Genomic DNA, 23,661 nt, shown 5'->3' with positions numbered 1-23,661 from the left:
TTTTTTTTAATAACTAAAAAATAAAAACCAAAAAAATAGTTCAGCAAATTCTCAACCTTAAAAAGCCAACGGAAAAAACGGCTCCTCAGTCAATTATATTAGAAACCTCGAGGCCCCCGCCAAAGAAAAACCAAAAGGGTGAAAGAAAACAGAGAGCTAATAATATTCTCCATCAAATCTTCCTCTCTATTTCTCTCTATCTTTTCTTTTTTCCCTGAATCCAATCAAGGGAAAAACAGAAATAATCAACACCCCCTTTTCCTCCATTTTTCTTCTGCAAATTAAACTCCTCCAATTCTTTCTTTGGAAAAAAAAAACAAAGATGGGTTGTGGGGAATCAAAGCATGCAGTTGCAACAGAAAACACCACCATTCCAAAGAACAAGAGATCATTGAGTTCTAAATCCAACTCCACAAAGGCTGAATCCCAAGAAAATGTCAAGATAATTGAAAATGGAGAATCTGGGGTTGCAGAAACTGTAAAAACAGCTGAAAAAGTGGAGGCTGCAGATGTAATTGCACCAAAAGTTGTGGCTAAGGAAGAAGCCAAGGTGGAAATGGAAAAAGTGAAAGAGGAGTTGAAAACAGAAGGGGTTGTTGTTGAAAAGAAAGAAGAAAAAGTTGTTGTACAATCTCAACCTGAGGAGAAGAAGAAAATTGGAAATGAAAAAACAACCCCTGCTGTTGTTGCTGCTGCTGATGTCGTAGAGAAGAAAGAATCAGCTGAAGAGATCAAAGCAGAAGAGAAAACCGGTATGTTAATTGTCACCTTGTAGTTTTATGTGATCTGTAGGAAAAAAAGAAACTTTTTTTGCTTCCAAAATTCAAGAAATTCATTTTATGATTTTAAATTGTTTCCTATGGTTTAAAGTTGGAGCAACGTCAAAGTTGTCTCCCGCTAATCTATAAGGCACGAGTTCGAGCCGTGGAACCAGTCATTAATACTTGCATTAGGGTATGTTCTCTATATCACACTCCTTGGGTGTGTCCATTCCCTATACCATGTGTGAACACAGGATGCCTTGTACATCGGGTTGCCATTTCACAAATATTTCGTATTTACATAGGGTTTGGCAAAGGACTGCAATTCAATGATGTGATTTAGACCGGATAGGTCATACGAAGACAATTTTACCGTTGCTTCAAGACTCTCTTTCTGCACTTTAGTTTCATTATAGTAAGATTTTATTGATTAACCCTAAAGAATAAGATTTTTTATTGGTGTTAAGATTAAGGCAGTATAGGTTTTGCAGGCCTACATAGCATAGCAAAATTGTGCTTTACCTCAACAAGGGGAAGACAATGGATTATGTTTGACTAAAAATTGAACTTGTTTATCTCCTTTCTTTCTTTTATTCCCCCTTGTTGATGTTAACATGCACATCTTTTTAACTCATAGAGGAGACCATTAAGCCAACTGAAGAAGAGAAAGAGAAGGAAGAAGTTACTACTACTGCTTCTGAGGCCAAAGATGCTGCTAAACCAGAGACAGAGGAAAAGCCAAAAGAGGTATGAGAATTCTCAGATTCCCATTATTGAACCATAAAAATGTTAGAACTCCTTAACAACAACAACAACAACAACCCAGTGGGATCCTACAAGTGGGGTCTGGGGAGGGCAGTGCATACGCATACCTTACTCCTACTCCGGAGGAGTAGAAAGGCTGTTTCCGATAGACCCTCGGCTAAAGAAGATGAAAAGAGACAGTGGCACAGTAATATCATAGGAAGCAAGAAAGAAAGAAAGAAAAATAGCATCAGCAACGTAATAACCAGAAAATAAAGAGAAAGCAATAACAATAAGCAATAACAATGGCACAATACTAAACCCCTTAACAAATATTTCAGAAATAAAGTTCTTGTGCTAACAAAATTTTGTTCTTCAAAATGTCTTATTCCCATATTCATAATGTTAGCAGTTGGCCAGTTGTTGATTGAAAAAATTCTTCTTTTTTTTTTTTGGATTTTGCAGGAGAATGCAACTGAAGCATCAGCAACTACAGATTCGAAAACAGATTGAGAATGCAGAGATGGGAGTATCAAAAAGGGCTGTTTACTAGTTTAATCCTTGATTTTTAAAGCCTGTTCTAATTTCCAGTATTCAGTACACATATTTGTTCTGTTTTCGGATTGGCTGATATACTACTCTGTTCTTCTTGTCCCTTTTCACCAAAATCTACTTCTATTCGGTATTATGATTGGAATTTCTTTAATTTGTTGTTAGAGCTTGTGACTGCAAATGGCTGATCATTCCCATACTTTTTTTCTTGAGTTATTAATACGTTGGGAAAAACTCATAATTTTGTTCTGTTTGGTCTCCTTGACATTATCAAGAAGAACCATCAACCCTTTATAAAATTAAATATTGTTTCCTTCATTCCTTTTTATATAATTCTTATTTATCTGAATATGAAATTTAAGATGTTAATATGATCTATAGATCATGTGAGTGCCGGTCAAGGAACTGAAGTTTGTTTGATATAGAAAAATACCACGTCAATTATTATTAAAATTTAGATACTTTAATGAATTTAAATTCTAGAAGCTAAAAGGTATATAAAAATGGAACAAGCTAACATTTTTTGAGGCATAAAAAAAATGACCCAAAAAAAATGTCATATACATGAAGTTGTATCGACTTATTTAAAATAGGAAATTTTACACCCTATAGAAAAGCTTAGTACCCTATTTATTTTAAATAAATACCATTTTAAAATATTACATCATATAGATACCTTTTATCCTTTATAGCAAAATATCTAATTATAGTTACATTCTACATTTAAGGTACCATATATGCTAAATAATATTTTTCTCTCTCCGTTTTAGTCTTTTCTCTCACATAATCACAGTAAATCTTACTAACCACGTTCTCTCTCTTTTTACATACATTTTACTCTCTTCTCCCACAAACCCACGATTCATACCTCTTCTCCCACCCAAATTCTCTAGGTCTCCGCCATTATCACTCCCCATTTCTTTTTTCTCTAAAATCACTGTTTTAGAGCCGATACAAGTGCTTAGGGTAAGTTTAATTCTTAGATTTTATCCAAGGTTTTATTGATTTCTCTTTTCTCCCAGTAAAGCTGTAAAGATCCTCAATGGAATACGACGGCACCGGAGGCGGTTTTACCTCCAGCAGCGACGGCGACGATGCCTCTGAAACTCACCGGAAAAAGTCGTTTCTATCGGCACACAATGCACCAAATTCAAAGGCTTGAAGCGTAAGATACCGCTAACTTCAGAAACACAATATGTGTCAATATGTCCAGCAGTGGCCTTTAAACATTTGGATAAGAAGATAAACAATAAATTGGGGCTGACAATAAAACTTTCGTATAGCTAGGTTCGAAATCTGCTATCGACGAGACGACATTAGGGTTACTCTTGAACAAACATGACGGAGTTTGGGGCTGAGCAACTTGAAGAGTCTATTACCTTTTTTTCATTGTATTTCAATGTATCTCGATGTATTCGATGTATTTCAATGTATCTCGATGTATTCGATGTATTTCATTGTATTCATTGTCTTTTTTTATTATATTTTAATGTATCCTGTTGTATTCCATGTATTTCATTGTATTCACTGTCTCGCTATATTTCATGAATGTATTCATATGTTTTTTCAATTAATATAATTTATGTATTCAGATGTATTATATAATTTCTCTAAAGATTGCTATGTTTTTGGGGTATTTTTCGGTTGAGAATCTTTTTTATAACTGAAAATACAAAATTTGTGCGTTATAATTGAGTTTGTTGAGTTATATTAGGAGTCTATTATATTAATTGATTCACTTTCCGTTTTAAAAATAGTGTAATCCCTTATTTCACGCCGTGAATACAGTTGAATATAATAACCTGTCCAGCTGTAATCCCATGTTTTACTCCATGAATACAGTCGAATACACTCGAATACAACAATTGATTAGCTGGACTTCCCTGATTCACGCCTATTTTTGCTATTGTATTCATGAATACAATAGCTTAAATACATCAAATACATCTTATAACCACACAAAAGGTATCTATAATCCGTAATATAGCAAATAATATTTATAGATGGCTAATTACTACTAAAAGATAGTGCTTTATGAAAATTTCTTTAAAATATTGCTGGCTAAACTCTCCCATCCCTTGTCCCCGCCCAGAGAAAGAAACTAAACCGTAGGAATAGATAAAATAGGTGTTTTAGACTCGGGCATTCCAACTAGGGGTGGCAAACGGGTCGGGTCGATATGGGGCGGGTAAAAACGGGTAATAAAAAATCGTACATCCGACCCGACCCATATTTAACACGAATAAAAAACGGGTTAACCGACAAATAATATAGGTAACCATATTGTCCATGGCTTTTTGAATATGATCATTTTTCGAAGAATTTCTAATCTCTCAAACTTGAGGAATCCCTAATTTGAGATTTTATAAATGTAAAATTTAAACCCTTCAGTTATCCATTTTCTAAATTGATAATATGATTCTTATTTATATTTGACCCGTTTTTAAAAAGTTCATTATCCAACTCATTATTTAATAGATAATATCGACAATTAAATATTTTCTTTTAACCATTTTGGCACCATTAATTCCAACCGCCAAATCTTGAAATAGATGCTCAAATAAAAAAACACGGCACTCCCTTAAGCAAACAAAATAAGAGCCACGAGCTTTAGGAATTGGAGAGCATCATTCGCCTATACCACAACTTTCAGTGATTGGAAATTCAATTTTGCCTTTTCCTAAGGAGCAGATAGCTGCTTCAAAGAATTAACAGAATATATTATCATAATATGATTGGTAAATACTTAAATCTCTTTTTATTTACATGGATGAGCTGTACAAAATAATAAAAACAAAGATTAAAAAAAGTTAACGAAAAGGAATTATATACATGACGTCCTCCCCAGCCAAGGATAAAACTGCACAATTAGCCTTGCTATACAATTTCCACTTTAAGCCTTAAGTTGGGAAACTCTGCTTCAACTCTCCCAGATTTTAGGGAGTCGGCTGGTAATCCCAGTGAAACTCTATACTGATCTCCCTTCCTCCCTAGACTCAACATTCATTCTCAAAACAGAAGAAGATATATCTCTGGAGAAGATGACATTTCCGTCGCTGTCTAATGTGCGGTACGCCGCTAGGCCATCATCCATCACGATTCTGCATCCCGCTGATACATCACATGCTAATTTTACACCATAATATCTTAAATGATCCGAAATACTGTTACCACTCACCGACCTACATAGATTTATCAAGTTAGAAAGCGACCAATAGATCTAGAAAAACTCATTATCAAGTTAGAAAGAGACCAATAGATCTAGAAAAACTCAGGCAGTCATCTATTACTGTGAAGATGATCAAGGAGGGGAAGCCGCACAATGGCGGAGCCACCTTTGTCCAAGTGGTGGCAAATTGACACCCCTTTGCCAGAATTACCTGTGTAACTAGGTAAAACTTCTTTTAATGGATATATATCATAATGTTCCACCCCCTTGGCTTCTTTGAGTGTTTACTTTTTTATATTTTGACTCCCCTTAGTGAAAATCCTGACTACGCCACTGCAGTCGTTAGGTGTTCCTTGTCATAATATTCTTTGATCTCAACTTACCAGCAAGTTATAGATTCCTTTCATTATGACGTGGTTCATCAGTAAAATCACCACTACCATGTCATGTTCCATTTGAAGTTCTTTGGATAAACTTCAAAACAAAGAAACCACTTCTACTCAATTTTCTGCAGAGTGACTTGTCTCCTATCGAATATCAGTGTGTTCTATGGTTTCACTTGCTTGATTTGTTATCAACAAAAGAAGAGCGAGAGAGACTCTTCTCTCGCATCATCACAGTTTGGTGCGCTTGAGTACAGCTTTAAAACAAATCTTTTTAAATTTAGTGTTTAAGGTAACTTTCCTCTTTTTTCCAGAATTATTTTTCTTCTTTGATAAGTGAAATTCGTGTGATCTATTGGCATTTTTTACATGATGCTACATGATGCTTTATAGAGCGCAAGAGGGGTTTATTTTTATTGGGTAAGAGGGATTCAAGTGTGCCCTTAACTGGTTATGATTTGCCATAAACATTTTTCCACCGTTCAGATCGTAGTTTTACTTAATCTAACCAACATGCAAATCAATTTGAAGAAATCCTGTGCAAATATTTCTGCTGAGCACATGAAAGAGAAACTTTTACCTGCTGCAAGAAGGGTCCTCCCCGGAATTATCACAGACCTTTTCAACTGTATAAACTAGACTTCCAAAGCCAAGATCATAAAGCCAGACCTGCAATTTGAAGATCTCACAAGGTCAAAATATGCAACCAGAAACCAGGACAGCAAGAGGCACATGACTTGGATTTGTCTAAACTCTAAACATACTTTGAATGCTCTCAATGAGAAAGACTATCACCATGAGGCTTTATCGCAGCAAACATATTAATACAGAAATTGCAACTAAAAAAATATAGTCATTGACGCCCTTCCATTTTTAATAAACTCATTGATACCCTAATTTCAACGTACTCTAGTAGAGTATGAGATAAGTGAATAAAATAACCAATGGATAGAAAAATGATACTCCCTCCATTCTGTATTGTGTGACAATATTGAGTGAACACGGAATTAAATTTATTATCTGTAAGGATGGAAGTAGTAAAATGGTTGCTGAAAGTTGGTTAATGGAGAAATGATCACATCAGCATGTAAATTTGATAGCTAAATGAATTAAATTCTTGACAATAGAATTTTTAGAAAAGCCTGCAGCACTGAACTCGAGGCATTCTATGTAAAAGAACATAGCTGCCTCGTGCCTTGCAACCTTTGTGCACCTAATGACATTGTTAGACTTATGCAGTTCAAAAGCAAGCAGTAGAGGTATTGAGTTGCAGCAAAAGAACTTGCCTCTCTAGGGAAATGACGATAAGTTTTCTGAGGGAAATAGCGATAGTAAGGGGGCAAATGAGGCACAATGTCATGACCATTTGTAACACGAATTGTATTGGGCACCCGTTTACTATAGTAGGACGCAAAAGCAGCATTGCCAATTCGTGGTTGTCCAAAAGTCATAACCGAAATATTCTGGCATCCAAGATGAACCTGAATGAGAAGATAAATCCATTAACTGCAAGTTATAGATAATTTCTTGCATTATATCAAGAAGTCCACAAGAAACATGTAATATTCCTACTTTTGTTGAGAAAAATGCATGTGTCAGTTGGTAATGATACGCAAGATCAATGATATTTAAGAATGAATCTCTCTCTTTAAATGGCAAGTCAAAACAGGTAGACAATGATTTTTACAAAATAGCGGCTAGTCTTTAGTGCATACCCTGAGATCCAGGGCACAGAAAGCAGCCATAGCCCCTCCCATTGAGTGCCCGGTCACTATAATTTGAATATCTCCATACAACTCTTTCGCTCTTTTGACAGCATTTAAAACTCCTGGGCGGATCGTCGTGTTGTGATAAGAAGAATAAAACCCATGATGCACCTGCAAGAGGCAGAGATGACTGATATGCAGAAAAGAAGGTTAAAAGACAAGAAAGGCAGAGAAGAGATTTGATGCCGTACACGCACCATTGCACCTTCCATTCCTGGATAATCGATATCAAGCTGCTTCCAGTACAGATCTTCAATCCAATTCTGTAGGCTGCAACCAAAAAGTCCACACTTGAACTTCAGCATCAAATATTGTTGAATCACAGAGCCAGAGACCATATACTCATATAGTAAGTTAGATAACCCATATGACATCACAACCGTGAGCAGATTGATCAGAGGTTATTGGATTTTAAATGTGGTCAAATTGAACAACAAACAAAGGTAAGGTCTTAACTTAACATTTCACAACTTAGACCTGAAGGCTCTACTCAGCTTTATTGACTCCCCTTTATTGTATTGTCCCACAAAGAAAGTAATAGAGTTCTGTAGTTTTCACAACATGAAGATCCAATCAGCTTCAGTAGTTCCTAATCATAGTCTATGATGGCAAAGGCTCCATTCACTCTTCTCAACAAAGTTTTGAAGCCAAAATCAGAACCAGCCATACAGTAATTACACTAGACAAGCACACAAGTACCTTAGCCCCTGAAAATTCTAATCAACTAGTCTTATTAGAAACCATCACTTCGCTGCTCAAAGCGAGGAACTGGTGTGAGCTTGATTCACTTCATGAAAGAAGCCATATGCTCTACAGAAGCGTGCACTTCAAACAAAGGCAAGTGAAGTGATCTCAACAAGAAGCAGTTGGCTCTTTGAATCTCAACTTTCATTCGCTTCATGCAGAAGCCATATGCTTTAAAGAAGTGTGCACTTCAAGAAGTGACACGTAAAGTGATCTCAACAAGAAGCGGTCGGCTCTTTGAATCTCAACTTTGAAAAGTTGGATTAAGATCAACATTATTGGATATTGGATGCTGAAATTAGTTATGATGAGGTGCCTAAAGTGAAAGAACAATACCCATTATTGACATTTTCTTCTTCTACTAATAAGAATGTCTCCAAAAATTTGAAATAAATAGAGACAGGCTGAAAAAACCTAGAAAAAGGGGCAATTTTAGGTTGTTTGGCTCATGTTTTGCTTGTATGCAAAATTTCACATAATTTTGGGCTTCTCCCAACATGCACACATGATGAAGTTTGCTAAAATGAGTTTCCACAAATAAATTACCAAACATCTTGCTAAAATAAGCTTCACCGACTAAATTATCCCTTCTAACCACCTTTTTTCCTTTTTCATTCGAGAAACAACCCTCTGAGGTGCATATGTCAGGCATGCCAACAATTGTAAATCTCACAGGCAATCCCCGCATCTGACTGCTTGAGGAACTTAGGCTTCACCGTGTTAGGCTGTTAGCACATCTAACGTTGATTTGGACTATTCAAGTTGAAAGTAGACTTAAGAGAAATAGTTCATGTCAAATCAATGATCAACTAAAACTTTTAAGCTTATCCAAATCAAAGCAAATCCACAACATTGTAGAAGGTGGATTAGATCTAGATCTCATTTTCAACAAATAAATACGCTAGGAATACTAATAGCCAACTTGCATCCAGACCGATAACCAGCAAACTACGTAGCAAGCAGAACTTACTTCCTTTTTATAAGATACATAGTAGTACAACTTTAAAGGATTTCTGCCGCCTCAATCATGAAGTTCTTGCTGGCCTTCACTTTTTTCACAGGATTTAGTAAGTAGAAAATCATTATTTCTTTCAAAAGAGCATTTTCCCACGAAGGTGTCCATCTTGACGATAATTGGACTACATAACCACGAAACTACACCTTTTGCTTCCCCATATATCATATTTAACATTGCACAACAATGACAACAAAGTACAGGGACAATAAAAAACAAAACCTGCTTTCCTGAGTGCCTCTGAATGCAACAACAACGGCATTAAGATCCTGTGCCACCCCGACATATGCCTGCAACAGGTGGATACATATTAGATCACAAATTACAGCCTCTTATTAGGAGCACGCTTGATTCTGCATAATGTAATACACACCTGCAGGCATCGTTGAACATCAACAATGAGCTCTATAATTTGAAAGCCCTGCTCAGGAAAAATAGAAATATATCATCGAAGCAACTTAATAATGAAGTTATGAAAGCTTGAATAAAACCAATCATATATGAAAAGCATGGCATGGTATTTACGCACAGCTTTTCTTTAACATGAGGAATGAGCGGATGATAATCCAAATGGATTACCTTAGTTAAATCATTACATCTTGAACATGTCCAGGTAAATAATTCCGTCAAATCTGATACATAGACCTGCAAAGAAAAAGGATATTTTTGGGTCATAGTCTAGTTGATAATTATCACAGAAAAGTCAACAATGTACTGTAGTTACTGCGTCAAATGAGCAACCTGAATTGGAAAATGTCGTTCACTAACTGCAAATTAAGAGTGCAGAAAACAAAGGACAGGATTTCTAGAGACACGGAAGTTAAAGCTACAGAAAAAGCATTTAAAGATCCTAATAAAATACTTACTTCAATTGCATTCTCAACTCAAATAATGAAGCCTCCAAGGTCCTAAATACAGACCTTTTATACTGTTTTACAAGAATAAAGCCATTTTTCGGCCCCAAAACTACAACAGATTCAGATAGATTTGGAACAAATCCTAACGAGGTATGTAATCAGAACTTACAGCAGAAGCATATTCCACTAATATGGTGGCAAGAGTATGATTGTAAATAGCTGCGTGATGCTTGTTCTTGGCCCTCACTTTGAATTCTACAGCCAAAATAACTGTAAGCTATCTAGAGATTTGTTAACGGTAGTCAAGCAAGTCCACAATCAGTTTACCACGACAATCATAAAGAGCACAATGTAAATAGAGAAATACCTTCAAAACATACAGCAGTAAAATAACTTTTAGAATAACTTGGTAACCTACCAAGTCTAGATCAGTTTGCAATGGCAGTCATTTTAGATATAAGCAAAAACTAAAATCCAACCTCTAAAGATATAGCAGAGCTATCAGTGTTTGTACAATCCTCTGAAGCAGCGCACCGTGCCTACCTCAATCTTTTTCTTTTTCCTACTCTCTCTATTTCAAAATGTCCTAGTTTGACTTGCACAGAGATTAAAGAAAGTTAAATTTTAAATTGGTTAACTTTGTAGGCTGATATATTGAATCTTTTGTTTTCTTAGGATGCTGTAGAAATAGTCAAAAACAAATTAATAAAATTTAGTCTTGTTTTACCTTTTGAAATATAAGTGTTTCGAGGTAAAAACTGTTGTAAAAATGTTGTTTCTCTAAAGTTTTCTCAAAATTGTTGTGAAGTACTTTGAGATACTATCAATAGAAATATCTTCTTCCACGGGCAAAACTTCAAAACAAAAAAAAAAAACCACGGCTATCCTTAACACGTTTTTCTTTTGCACTAATAAAAGAAAGTAGACATTACTTTGGCATGAACTAAAATTAAAAACTAAATATTCAAATGGAAAATAGAGGGAGTAAGACCCTTTAGCATAAGCTACATCAAAGTTATCCTCATAAGGCCTCATGCAGTGAGCATTGCAAGTTTGTGTTGTCAAAGGCGCACTTAAAGCGTGCTTAAGCCCTGAAGCGAGACGCAAAACATGTTGAGTGCTTCGCCTCGCTTAGTGGACGCTTAGTAATGCCATCAAGGCTCTAAGGCATACTTTTCCTTGCCAATGAGCGTAATCACGAAAATGGGACACTAAAAATTGATATTTTACTTATTGTAATTTCTTTTCAATTCTATTGTACATATATTTGTTATTCATGCTTATATTATTAGTCTAGGACTACACATGTGTATTTTTTCTCCATTTGCACTTTCTTCAATAAAGCTCACGCTTTTTTTGCGTTTTGCGCTTAAAGCCCTAATGGACCTTAGAGTTTTTTGTGTTTTTCGCCTTTGATAACACTAATGCTAGTAAGACCTAATGCCTAAGGTACCATTATCTATCAGCTATTACAAAAACCACTAAGAACTTCACCTGAAGCTTAATATACAAAAAACATAAGCTTGACTTAACTCTAACACAAAATTTCGCATGCTCCTGCACGATGAAAGATGACATCTTCTTTTCTTTATGCACGATTACATAAAATTGGATTGCAAAATCAATCCAAGAAAATCTAATACACTTAACACCTACAAAAGTAACAATCAAATAGATGGTAGTAACTCATAATTATTGCACTGCATAATTACCTCTATCAGTTAAAAGTTAAATTTAGCCACCCTCAAGTGGATTGCAAAATTTATATTTTATACTCCCTCCGTTTCAATTTATGTGAACCTATTTCCTTTTTAGTCCGTGCCAAAAAGAATGACCTCTTTCCCTATTTGGAAACAATTTACCTTTATGCAATAATTTATAGCCACACAAAATATATGTGCCTTATTTTACACCACAAGTTCAAAAGTCTTCTCTCTTTTCTTAAACTCCGTGCTCAGTCAAATGGGTTCACATAAATTGAAACGGAGGGAGTACTAAAACTTAACACAGACCAAACTAAAATTCAATCAATAATATTAACTCAAAGTTATTGCAGATAATGATTTACCTCTACTAGTTATTTTTAAAAAAAACAATTAAGCATAGAAAAATAGCCAACTTTAATTGTGTAAAGGAGCTCAATTTGTGTGTACAAGTCCATTAACTATCACATTTTGTCTGCTTGTATTTACCTCGAGTTAGATAGAGTTTAACCATAGTTAATCTTTAGCCTCAGTTGTTAGTAGTCGGTTAAGTTGCCAGTTGTAATTAGTTGTCACTTAGTTAGCTATAACCGTATGTGTATATATACTTGTAATACATCATTTTGTTGAATTAGCTGAATAAGAAAACCTGCTCTGACTTCTCTTTGTCTTCAGTTCATCTTCAATTTCCCTCGATGGATAACAAAATTCATTTCTGCTCATCTTCAATTCAACTCAGATTAGAGAAATTAACATGGTATCAGAGCCTTCGTACAAATGATTATAGGGATTTTTTCATGCAATTGAAGAAAAAATCGAGAGAATCGATTTCGAATCTGGCATCGTAACCCTAATTTTACACCTTTTGGTGCAATTTCATGGTTGTTTCTGACGATACAACCAATTCCGGTACCGGAACGACAATCGCCACTAGCGGAATGGTCGGAGGAACAATGATACTCGACCATAGCCACCCGCTATATCTTCACCCTTCAGATGGACCTATGTCTGTGGGGATTTTGTTAACTGGAATGGAGAACTATACTCTATGGAATCGAGCGATGAAGGTGGCCTTATTAGGAAAAAACAAATTATGTTTGGTTGACGGATCCACATCTAAAGCAGATTTTGGACCAACTCTTGCTCATCAATGGGATCGTTGTAACGCGATCGTGACTTCGTGGCTTATGAGCAATGTAAGCCAACATCTGTTGACGGGTGTTCTGCCAATGCTCAAACTGTCTGGGCACAACTTAAGGAACGCTTTGACAAGGTAAATGCCTCAAGACTCTATTACTTGCACAAGGAAATTTTTACCTCTACACAAGGTGTTTCTTCTGTCTCTGTATATTTTACAAAGTTGACTGACCTTTGGGCGGAGTATGATTCGATACTACCTCCTCCACCAGCAAAGCATTATGTTGAACAACTGGAGTGTCAGCGTTTGTTACAGTTCCTAATGGGATTAAATGACAGCTTTGAACAAGCCCGAAGTCAAATCCTAATGATGCCTAATGTACCATCGATTAATCAAGCTAATGCAATGGTACTTCAAGATGAAAGTAGGCGACAAATTTCTGGAACTTTGGCACCACTGGACATATAGAGCCAACTGCTATGTTTACTGCACAATCAGGGGGAAAGCAGAAAAGGAACTACACTTTAGAATGTGATTTCTGTCATATGAAAGGGCACACAAGAGACGCTTGTTACAAACTAATGAAGTGTGATTATTGTCTCAAGAAGGGACATTTGAAAGAGAACTGTTACAAATTGTTGGGGTATCCGCCAGATTTCAAAACAAAAAGAAAGGCCAACTCTACAGTCTTTGGAAGTGACATCAATGGATCAACTACTTCTTTTCTTGGTGGACAACAGGGGCAAGGATATGTTGTTGCACCTACCTTTTCCCAGTCTCAATTCAATCAGATTCTACAACTACTGAGCAAGGCCACTTTAACAGAAAACGCCCCTAGTGTACACATGGCAGGTAATTTAGTATTTGGTCATGAATCATTTGTTAAATGGATCATTGATACTGGAGCAACTAACCATACGACTGGTGATAAATCTCTGTTGAACAATGTTGTACCAGTAGCTGATCAAGGGAAAGTCCAGCTACCAAATGGAGATTCGACTCTAGTGTCTCATGTAGGAGATTGTCAGCTTTCTGAAGGTGATTCTATTCAGAAAGTCTTATAAGTCCCAACATTTCAGTTCAATTTATTGTCAGTTTCAAAGGTGACAAGAGATTTGAATTGCTTTGTTTCTTTCCTCCCTGGATTCTGCATTTTTCAGGATCTTTGGTCTGGGAAGGTCAAGGGGATTGGTAAAGAGGAAGGTGGATTATATCTACTAGTAGCAGAAAAAGGAAAAACATCAGATAGAGGTCATACCTCACTAGCTGTACAACACTTGGAGGATGCTGAGATTTGGCACAAACGATTGGGACATGTTCCAATGCCAGTTATTAGAAAGATTTCTATGTTCAAGAATAAAAATAGTTTTGTCTTAGATCATTGTGATGTATGCCCTTTGGCTAGGCAAACTAGAGTGCCATTTCCTATTAGTACTAGCAGAGAAACTGGTGTGTTTCATTTAGTCCACATTGATGTATGGGGTCCTTACAAAATAACCACTCATAATGGAATGAAATACTTCCTTACATTGGTTGATGACTATTCACGAATGACTTGGATTTTTCTTATGCAACTCAAATCTGATGTTGTTATGTTACTGAAAAAATTTATTACTTTGGTCTCCACTCAGTTTGGTAAAAAGATAAAGACTTTTAGATCAGACAATGGGTCTGAATTTTCCAACTGTAACTGCAGAGAACTGTTTACTTCTCATGGAATCGTGCAGCAAAGTTCATGCCCTTACACTCCACAGCAGAATGGAGTGGTTGAAAGAAGGCATCGACACATCTTAGAGACAGCTCGAGCTATTAGATTTCGGGGGGGCTACCCATCAAATTCTGGGGTGAGTGTATCTTGGCTGTTGTTTATGTGATCAACAGGGTTCCTTCTACCATCTTGGGTGGTTTGTCTCCATTTGAAGTCTTCTATGGGAAACCTCCTTGTATCAGCCATATGAAAGTTGTGGGCTGCCTCTGCTTTGCTACACACCTGCCCAAGCAAGATAAGTTTGCACCTAGGGCCATCAAATCTGTCATGATGGGTTATGCTGCATATCAAAAGGGATATCTCCTTTATGATTTAGAGAACAGATGTTTTTTTATCAGCAGAGATGTGAAGTTTTTTGAATATATATTTCCCTTCAAACTCTTCCCAGCAGAGCGTCACTCCCCTACTGCTTTTCCTCAGTTTATTGATGCTGCAGACTGTCCATTGGTTATTTCGACTCATGAGGTGGTCTCTGCAACTCCACTGGGCTCAATGACTGAGTCATTGCAACCTCCTGTTTTGGATCAATCTGTTGAGTTGACTTCCTCTCAGCAAGATCATTGCTTGGGGGATCTTGGTGAGCCTGTTATCCCATCATCTGCTCCCCTTGCTTCATCTGTCCAAGAGTCTGCTTGTAGAAGATCAACAAGGGAAAGCAAGCCACCTATTTGGCTCAAAGATTTCATCAGACCAGACAAAAGGAAGGACACTGCCAACACCTGCTTGTATCCACTCTCTGAGGTGATGGGCTATGACTCACTATCCTCAAGCTATCAGAGCATCACTATCCTCAAGCTATCAGAGTTTTCTGTCTCACTTCTCAGTGGATGTGGAACCTAGATCTTATTCTGAAGCCATTAAGGACTCCACATGGGTAGATGCCATGCAAGCAGAAATTCAGGCTTTAGAGGAGAACAAAACCTGGGTGCTCATCCCTTTGCCCTCGGGGAAGAAACCCATTGAATGTAAATGGGTGTACAAGATAAAATACAAAGCCTCTGGTGAGGTGAAGAGGTTCAAAGCTCGGCTTGTCGCCAAGGGTTATAATCAAAAGGAGAGCATCGATTACCAAGAGACTTTTTCCCCTGTCGTAAAGATGGTCACAGTACGAACAGTGATAGCTATAGCAGCTGCACAGCACTGGCATATTCAGCAAATGGATGTTTACAATGCGTTTTTGCATGGGGACCTAGAAGAAGAGGTTTACATGACCCTTCCTCAAGGCTTCACTCATTCTGTCGATGGGCACCCTGTGTGCAGGCTGCTTAAATCACTCTATAGACTCAAACAGGCCTCTAGGCAGTGGAACATCAAGCTTTCCACAGCCCTTCTTGCCTCAGGTTTCCCACAAAGTTCCTTGGACTATTCTTTGTTCACCAGAAGAGTAGGAGTACACATGGTGGTTGTCTTAATATACGTTGATGATTTACTGATAACTGGTGATGATTTGTCCTTAATACAGGAGACTAAGCACACTTTGCAAAGCAAATTCAAAATTAAGGATTTGGGGGATCTCAGGTACTTTCTTGGCATCGAGTTTGCAAGAAGTCATGAAGGTATACTCATGCATCAACGCAAGTATGCGTTGGAGTTAATCTCTGACTTAGGTTTGTCAGGTGCCAAGCCTTTTGGAGCACCTCTGGAAATACATTCCAAGTTCACTTCTGCTGAGTTTGATCATCATGTTGGTACTCCGTCCACAATTGATCCTGTTCTGGCTGATCCCGGGCAATACCAACGGCTCATTGGGAGGCTATTATATTTGACGGTGACTCGGCCTGATATTGCCTTTGCAGTTCAGAGCCTTAGCCAATTTATGCATGCTCCTAAGGAGTCTCACATGGAAGCTGCTTTGCGAGTTGTTCGATATTTGCGGTTGGAACCTGGTTTGGGTGTTTTGATGTCTTCAACTGGCTCCAATGAACTTACTGCTTATTGCGATACTGACTGGGCTTCTTGCCCCAACACGAGGAAGTCCATCACTGGTTACATGGTGAAGTATGGCGAATCTCTCATCTCTTGGAAGTCCAAAAAGCAAAACACCATCTCCAGGAGTTCTGCCGAGGCTGAGTATCGCAGTTTAGCCTCCACTGTAGCAGAATTGACATGGCTCCTTGGTCTGTTCAAAGAGCTTGGGGTCACCCTTCAGTTGCCTGTTGCAATGCACTGTGCTAGTAAGGCCGCAATACAAATTGCTGTTAATCCTGTCTTTCATGACCGGACCAAACACATCGACATCAACTGTCACTTTATCCGAGAGAAGGTTCTTCAGGGCCTTGTTCTTCCTGTTTATCTGTCCTCTGTTGAACAACCAGCTGGCCTACCTCTTAACTAAAGGGTTGAGCAAGCTTCAACACACTTACTTGGTTTCCAAGCTAGGGATGAAGAACATCTTCATATCCCCTAGCTTGAGGGGGGGTGTAAAGGAGCTCAATATGTGTGTACAAGTCCACTAACTATCACACTTTGTCTGCTTGTATTTAACTCGAGTTAGATAGAGTTTAACCATGGTTAGTCTTTAGCCTCAGCTGTTAGTAGTCGGTTAAGTTGCCAGTTGTAATTAGCTGTCACTTAGTTAGCTATAACCGTATGTGTATATATACTTGTAATACATCATTTTGGTGAATTAGCTGAATAAGAAAACCTTCTCTGACTTCTCTTTGTCTTCAGTTCATCTTCAATTTCCCTCGATGGATAACTAAATTCATTTCTGCTCATCTTCAATTCAGCTCAGATTAGAGAAATTAACAAATTGGATGGCAAAACAATCCAAGAAAAACATGCTCCACTTAGCACCTATGAAACTAAAAAAATCTAGTCAAAGTAGTCATTCATAATTACAATAATATGAAAATCATGATTACCCCTACTAGTCGAAAAGGCAATTAAGCATAGGAAAATAGCGACCTTTAACCAAGTTTTGCCATCCATGCCCTGTATGACAACAATCAAAACAAAACTTTAGACTCAAATTAATAGTGTTAAAACCCACAAGTAAAGTACATACAAATCAGGATATAATTAACATAAAATTCAAATAAACACCACTTAGTTCACCTTGAAACTTCTAGAAGCTCAATTGGAAGCTCCGCATAGAACAAATTGTATTATTTTCTTTTTCTATCTTACGATCACCGGCGACGGCGATGATTTGCAAGGTCCACCGGCGATAAATGCAGAATGGTCCAAGCTTTTAGGCAGGAAAAAAGGTGAATTGGGTTTGACTATAATTGCAATTATTTATGCTCAACGTGAATTTTTCTGCGGCTTCTATTTAGAGGTTGCCTTAGAGAGGGAAACGCGGTGATGCGGTGGCGTATAGAAGCAGATTGTGACTCAGATACAGGCCGGTTTTGACAACTGCCGGTAACTGATTAGGATTGAGTTGAGTTGCTATTTTATTGTCTTATTTTGCTGGTATATTGTGCATATTCCCCCTCTTGTAGAAAATTATATTATAATCGAATTAATTGTTTTTTGTTTACTAACTTGTTGAATCTTTTTGATATAATAGAAAGAGGAGTTCAAAAATTATTTTAGGTCATTGATCAGATTTTATGTGTGACATTCTAATTTATATAATCCTCTAATATAAATTCTTGACTCCACCGCTCGTAATGTGTCAATCTTCACCCTTTTGTTAATTATGGTATATTACTTCTAAATAATTACTAAAAATTTAAAAATGTCATCATATAGTACCTATCACAATATTATCTCCCTTTCCACTATTCCTCTTTTCGATAGTTTGTCTTGTTTTGTTTACTTCTGGCTTCTTTTTGGTGGTCAATTATGATATGGGTTATTTCACTCTTTTATATTTGGGGGGAAAATATAAATCGGCAATAGTTGAGAAAAAATTCAAAAACTTATATTTTACATACATGGCAATTAAATAATTATATTACCAAGCACTTAGTCCCGTTAAAATAGAGATGGTAGTTAATAATTCTTAAATTCAAGCAAAAATAAAAGGAAAGATGATGACTTTCATCCAAAACTAAACACTCTTTCAAATTTCGCGTCTGAAATAGGCATACTAATTAATGATACACAAATCCTACGAATCCACAAATGAATTACTGAACTTTCATGAATTACTACAATAAGAAAGTGATGGCTACTCTTCTTGAATTAAAATATACATTCACCCAACGTGTTCTCTTTAATAATATTGTTATTAGTTTTTAAGTTATACCCCACTAATAGTTATTTAACTTATATAATGTTGTTCATTTATTTCAATAAAACGTTAATTTAACATTACTTATAGATTTTAAAATTTCCAATTCTTTTTTTCCCGTATATTTATTTTGTATATATACGCATACATCATATAAAACGTGTAATGAATATACATACATATGATGCACATAATGTATATTAATATTATACACATCATATAATACTAGTATATGTATATTATATAATATTATTCTATTTTCAATGTATCTTGTTCTTTCATTCAAGATTTCATTATTTTCACTTCTTAAATTGTTTAAAATACTCGTATATTATAAGTTAATTTTTGAATATTAATATTTCAAAATCTCCCTTCTTATTTCAACGAAAAAGTATATGCATACAAATATAAATCATGTATAATTAATAATATGGTATAATATTAAAATAAATCATGTATATTTATCGTAAACACCCTTATATTCTGAAAAATATAAAATACACATATATAGTGGAAATATATAAGGTATATTTGTGGTATAATGTACATTATAGATTATTTACACGTTTGGTATAATTAAAAAAATCTTAAATGATATCTTGCTTCAGTTAAAGTATGTATCATTATTATACAAATGGTATAATGATGGTATTCCGTATATTTACGTTTTTTTTGTTTTTCTGTGTATATCTAACAAAGATATGTTAATGGTATATATGTGATAAGCTTTCATGGTTTGATGGTATATACAATTTTAAGTTGTACTATTTTTAGATGCAAAATCAAATCACAGGAAAATGCAAAAAGTTGGATCCAACAAATTGACATATTAATAAAAATGACATTTAGAGACATAGAAACGCATCTGGTTTCAGGAACTTGAAAATCCCTGTGAACGGAGGCTACAACTCCTTCTTTCTTCTTCAACAACTACTCTTTGTATCATACTGCATTGTAAGCACACCATGGTGGAGAAAAAAGGGATGAAGACGCAGGTTATTTTGGATGCGAAGCAAACCATGACAACTACAACGCGACATTGGCGAAGAAGTGCTCCTTTTAGGGGTGTGGCGGAGTTGTTGAAGGGCAACAGTCAGCTGACTGTTGTGCAGAGGTGGAGGTTCATGGTGGAGAGGTGACTATGAAGCTTTTGGGTACGATGGAGAAGAAGGAGAGTCAATGGTAGAGTGGCTGCTAGGATTTTGAAATGAAAAAAGTAATACTATTATATTATGAACTACTGAAATTGAAAAAGGATCACTAAACCTAATTATGACGAAATAGAATATGTTAAGTTTTTTTGTATATAGAGATATGAAATTTAGTTATTTTCATGAGATAACAAATATAATTATTTCCGTTAGAATTAGAGCATAAATGATTGCAACTTTTATTATAGTACTTTTCGAACAGAAAACTATATAATGGGTATTTACTTGGTTTTTAATACACTATTTTCTTATTTAAATTGTATTTTGGATACATAAATATAGGAGTATTTGATTTCTTTTAATTTCATCAGATAGTGAGATTTCAACTTTCCTAAAATTCTCTTCTCAAATTAAAGAAAAACTAAAAAAAAAGTAAAGAAAAGAAACAATAAATAAATAAATTAAATAAGTGCCAATCCAAGTTGCAATGTTCATCCATTAGTTATGTAATTTTCCCCCATCCTTTATTATTTTTCAAATACTTTCTTTCAGGTTCTTTTTCTTCACTTCTTTTTTTATCCTTAATCTTCCTCTCAAGTTTTAATTCTATAAATAGTCTCATATTCCATAAAAGTCAGGTGCATTACTTCTCTATCCTCTAATATTTTTTCTTTCCAACCTTTTTCTCCCTATGTCATTTTTCTCCTCTAAACTCTATTTTTTCTCCTCTTTCTTGTTGTTGCTTAGCAAAATTTCTTAATATTGATCGTGAGATTAGATACAAATTATTCAAGTTTTTGAAAGTAAAATTTACATATTTAAAAATTACATTAAAAAATATTATAAGTCATAATAATTTATAATTCAAAATACTTATAAAATATCTAAGAAGAATATGGTCAAAAGATCAACCTTGTAGACTTCCTAAATAGTAATGTTCTCACATAAACTGAATTATGGCGTAGAATTTTAGGCAAATACATAGAAAACAATAAATATATTAGTCACACAACTTAAAAGTAATGCAAGTATTAATGCTATTACGACACCAATTTAAAGTCATTGTAGAAAAATTGATCAAATATGCTTGCTATATGAAGAAGCAAAAGTTTTAGGGGCCGGAGGTGCATATACACATTAACTATGACGCTATTATATTTGTCTGAAACTATGACGCTATTAAAATTGTCCGAATTTGCTGGTGAACAGAGGATCTAAACAACAAAAAATAATACGAAGGACAAGAAAAGCATCTTTCACACGTAATAAAAGAAGACAAACTCATATTGAGAAATGACAAATTTATCATCCGAATTAGAGATAATGCAAGGACTTAATCAGCCAAACCAATATTTTCAGACTGCAGAGGCTTGGGTAGCATTTTAGATTGCGTGCAACAACTTAAAAGAACATGAAGAGCGATGGAGATTAATAGGTACTGATTTTGTGGAAAATTACATAAATATTATTAAAGAATATGATGCAATCATAAAATAAAAATTATAAGTAAAAATATAAATTTCTAAAGATGATGAATATTGATCCTATAACAATCTCTTGTGTCTTTTTTGTAAAGAGTATTGCTTTGTTATGAAATCATAAACTCATAATTATTGGTTATGTTTATTGCTTAGCTGCTAGACGGAATTGTATGCTTCAGTTGTGATTTATTGTGAAGGCAATTAGAAGAATATTGTACTCTTAAATTTCTAATAATTTTTTGGTAAGAAATTATAATTATGTTACATAGTTTATACCTGAACATCGCGAGTAAATTTTTGGTTAACATCATGATAGAAATCAGATCCATGCCCTTTTTAAACAGTAGTAGAATAATACTTTAAGACTTAAAAATTATATTGACTTGTTTGGTTATAAACATAGAAGCATGTACAACGTAAATATTAGAACATTTACATTACAGTTATGCTAATAAACTACTTAGGGAATGACTTTTAATGTAAATAAAGGGTAAAGTGGCATAAAAAGTAAAAACTTACCTAACATATGCTTGAAGTTTGGGTTATGAACACCCAAAAATATTGGCTTAGTGAGAAGAAGAAGAATCAATTGAAGGAGCTTTTAAAGGACCCTTCAATGAAAAAACAAAATTATGCCCTAAAAGAATTCCTTCTTTAACTTAAACCTATATTTAGATAGTTCAAGTAAAAAAAATATTTTATACATGGTAAAATTTTAATTGCTCTAAAGTTTTAAATACTACGATTTCATATCTAGTCCAAATAAAGAAAACTTTAATAACTAAAATTTTAATTAATTTTTATGTCCTAAATATTAGAAAAATAATTAATGACTAATTTTTCTCTAGTAATTTAATTTATTATAAAAATTATTAAAATTAGTGTTAATATTCATTTTTACTTCTCAAATAAAGATATTTTGTTTTGAAATCTTTTAGACCTTTTTTGCCTTGTATTGTAGATCAATGAATTTATAAAATATAAGGTACTGTTAAAAATAAAAGAAATAGATATTAGAGCTCTTAAAAGGAGGCATACACTCCTTTTTAACCCAGCATTTCGGGTTTCTAACTTATAACTCAACAATAATATAGACAAATTCTTGCGTTTAGTTATTTACCCATTCAATCTAAAGTAAATTTTAATTGATTTTAAAAGTTTAAATATTAATATTTCTTGGTTTTAATAAAGAAAGAGTTAATAATGAAAACTTTAGTTGATTTCAAATTCCTATATATTATGAAAATAACTAAATAACTATTTTCAGTAATTTTTTTAAGGTAAACGGATGAACGACATTTCGCCAAAGGACGTCGTGCTTTTGATATATTTTTAAAAGATAAAAAATATAATTTATTTTTAGATATTTGTGTTTGTATAATTATTAGTGTTTTTGACTCTTATCAACTACTTTTCTCTCTTATATTCTTAAATGTTTTCTTATTTAATTATTGTATTTATTGAGTGTAGTTTTTAAATATTATACTAAAAGGTTGATAAATGGAAAAATATTGTTTTAGTAGAAAAGTAGTTTAACTATAACATGGAAATATATTAGGCTTACAATTGAAAGCATTCTTCGATAGATCAACATTCATATGCTCAAGTGTTTTAAATTGAGACCATTTGATCGTTTATTCGTGAAACTGGTTGTATTTATTTATAGTTTTGTTACATACTCTAAAAGAAAACAAATTCTATAATATAAATATAAACTGATTTTTAAATTTTATAAATTAGGACTTTTTACACAACTAAATAAGGAAAGATTTATAAGTCAACCATACATTAATTTTCATGTCCTAAATATTAGGAAAATGACTAAAATGACGATTTTGTACAATGTAAACTTTATTTTAAAGGGTAAAAAAGGCCTTTGTGCTTTTAATATAATACTAGTTTCAGGGTACGCGCGTTGCGCGTGTATCCTAACGTGTGTACCTTATCTTAATAAGTTAAAATTTTAAAATATCACATAAATGTTATATTTAAAATTTGTGTCTGAGATATGTATAAGGTAGAAGTTAACGAAAAAATTTAAATTTTTTAAAATGATGATTGTTGATCCTATTTAGGTAACTCAATAATGTAAGAAAATTATCCTTGCATAAGTCGATCAATTGTCTTAATCAATATATTTAACTTAAAATTTATTTTAGTTTTATAATTTTATTACTTAATTTCTGAGGTTATCATGCTCCTTTTTATTATTAGTACACATATCCTTGAAGATTGAGGTTTTTTTT

General features: G+C 34.6%; 2 protein-coding genes across 4 annotated transcripts; one reads left to right on the top strand and one right to left on the bottom strand.

The window, feature by feature from the left end:
* The first annotated feature begins 117 nt into the window (after window positions 1-117).
* On the top strand, window positions 118-2,221 carry LOC107778712 (uncharacterized). The gene is made up of 3 exons (XM_016599000.2): window positions 118-752; window positions 1,399-1,508; window positions 1,971-2,221. Exons 1-3 carry the CDS (start codon window positions 323-325, stop codon window positions 2,016-2,018), a joined length of 588 nt encoding a protein of 195 aa, XP_016454486.1. The 5' UTR covers window positions 118-322; the 3' UTR covers window positions 2,019-2,221.
* Window positions 2,222-4,768: 2,547 nt separating this feature from the next.
* On the bottom strand, window positions 4,769-18,026 carry LOC107778729 (lipase). Of its 3 annotated transcripts, none has more exons than XM_016599026.2 (11): window positions 17,658-18,026; window positions 17,465-17,534; window positions 10,161-10,246; window positions 9,714-9,779; window positions 9,508-9,555; window positions 9,357-9,424; window positions 7,567-7,645; window positions 7,325-7,486; window positions 6,896-7,090; window positions 6,190-6,278; window positions 4,769-5,239 (listed from the first exon to the last, which is right to left on the bottom strand). In XM_016599026.2, exons 2-11 carry the CDS (start codon window positions 17,529-17,531, stop codon window positions 5,026-5,028), a joined length of 1,074 nt encoding a protein of 357 aa, XP_016454512.1. In that variant the 5' UTR covers window positions 17,532-17,534; window positions 17,658-18,026; the 3' UTR covers window positions 4,769-5,025. The 3 variants fall into 3 exon arrangements, with proteins under 3 accessions (XP_016454512.1, XP_016454520.1, XP_075113265.1); XM_016599034.2 differs by having other exon boundaries at window positions 7,573-7,645; window positions 17,658-18,020; XM_075257164.1 differs by lacking the exon at window positions 10,161-10,246 and having other exon boundaries at window positions 17,508-17,534; window positions 17,658-18,025.
* Window positions 18,027-23,661: the final 5,635 nt, after the last annotated feature.

Source organism: Nicotiana tabacum, chromosome 7 (assembly GCF_000715075.1).
Source record: "Nicotiana tabacum cultivar K326 chromosome 7, ASM71507v2, whole genome shotgun sequence".
Lineage (NCBI taxonomy): Eukaryota > Viridiplantae > Streptophyta > Magnoliopsida > Solanales > Solanaceae > Nicotiana > Nicotiana tabacum.
This window is presented reverse-complemented; position numbering and strand designations above follow the sequence as displayed.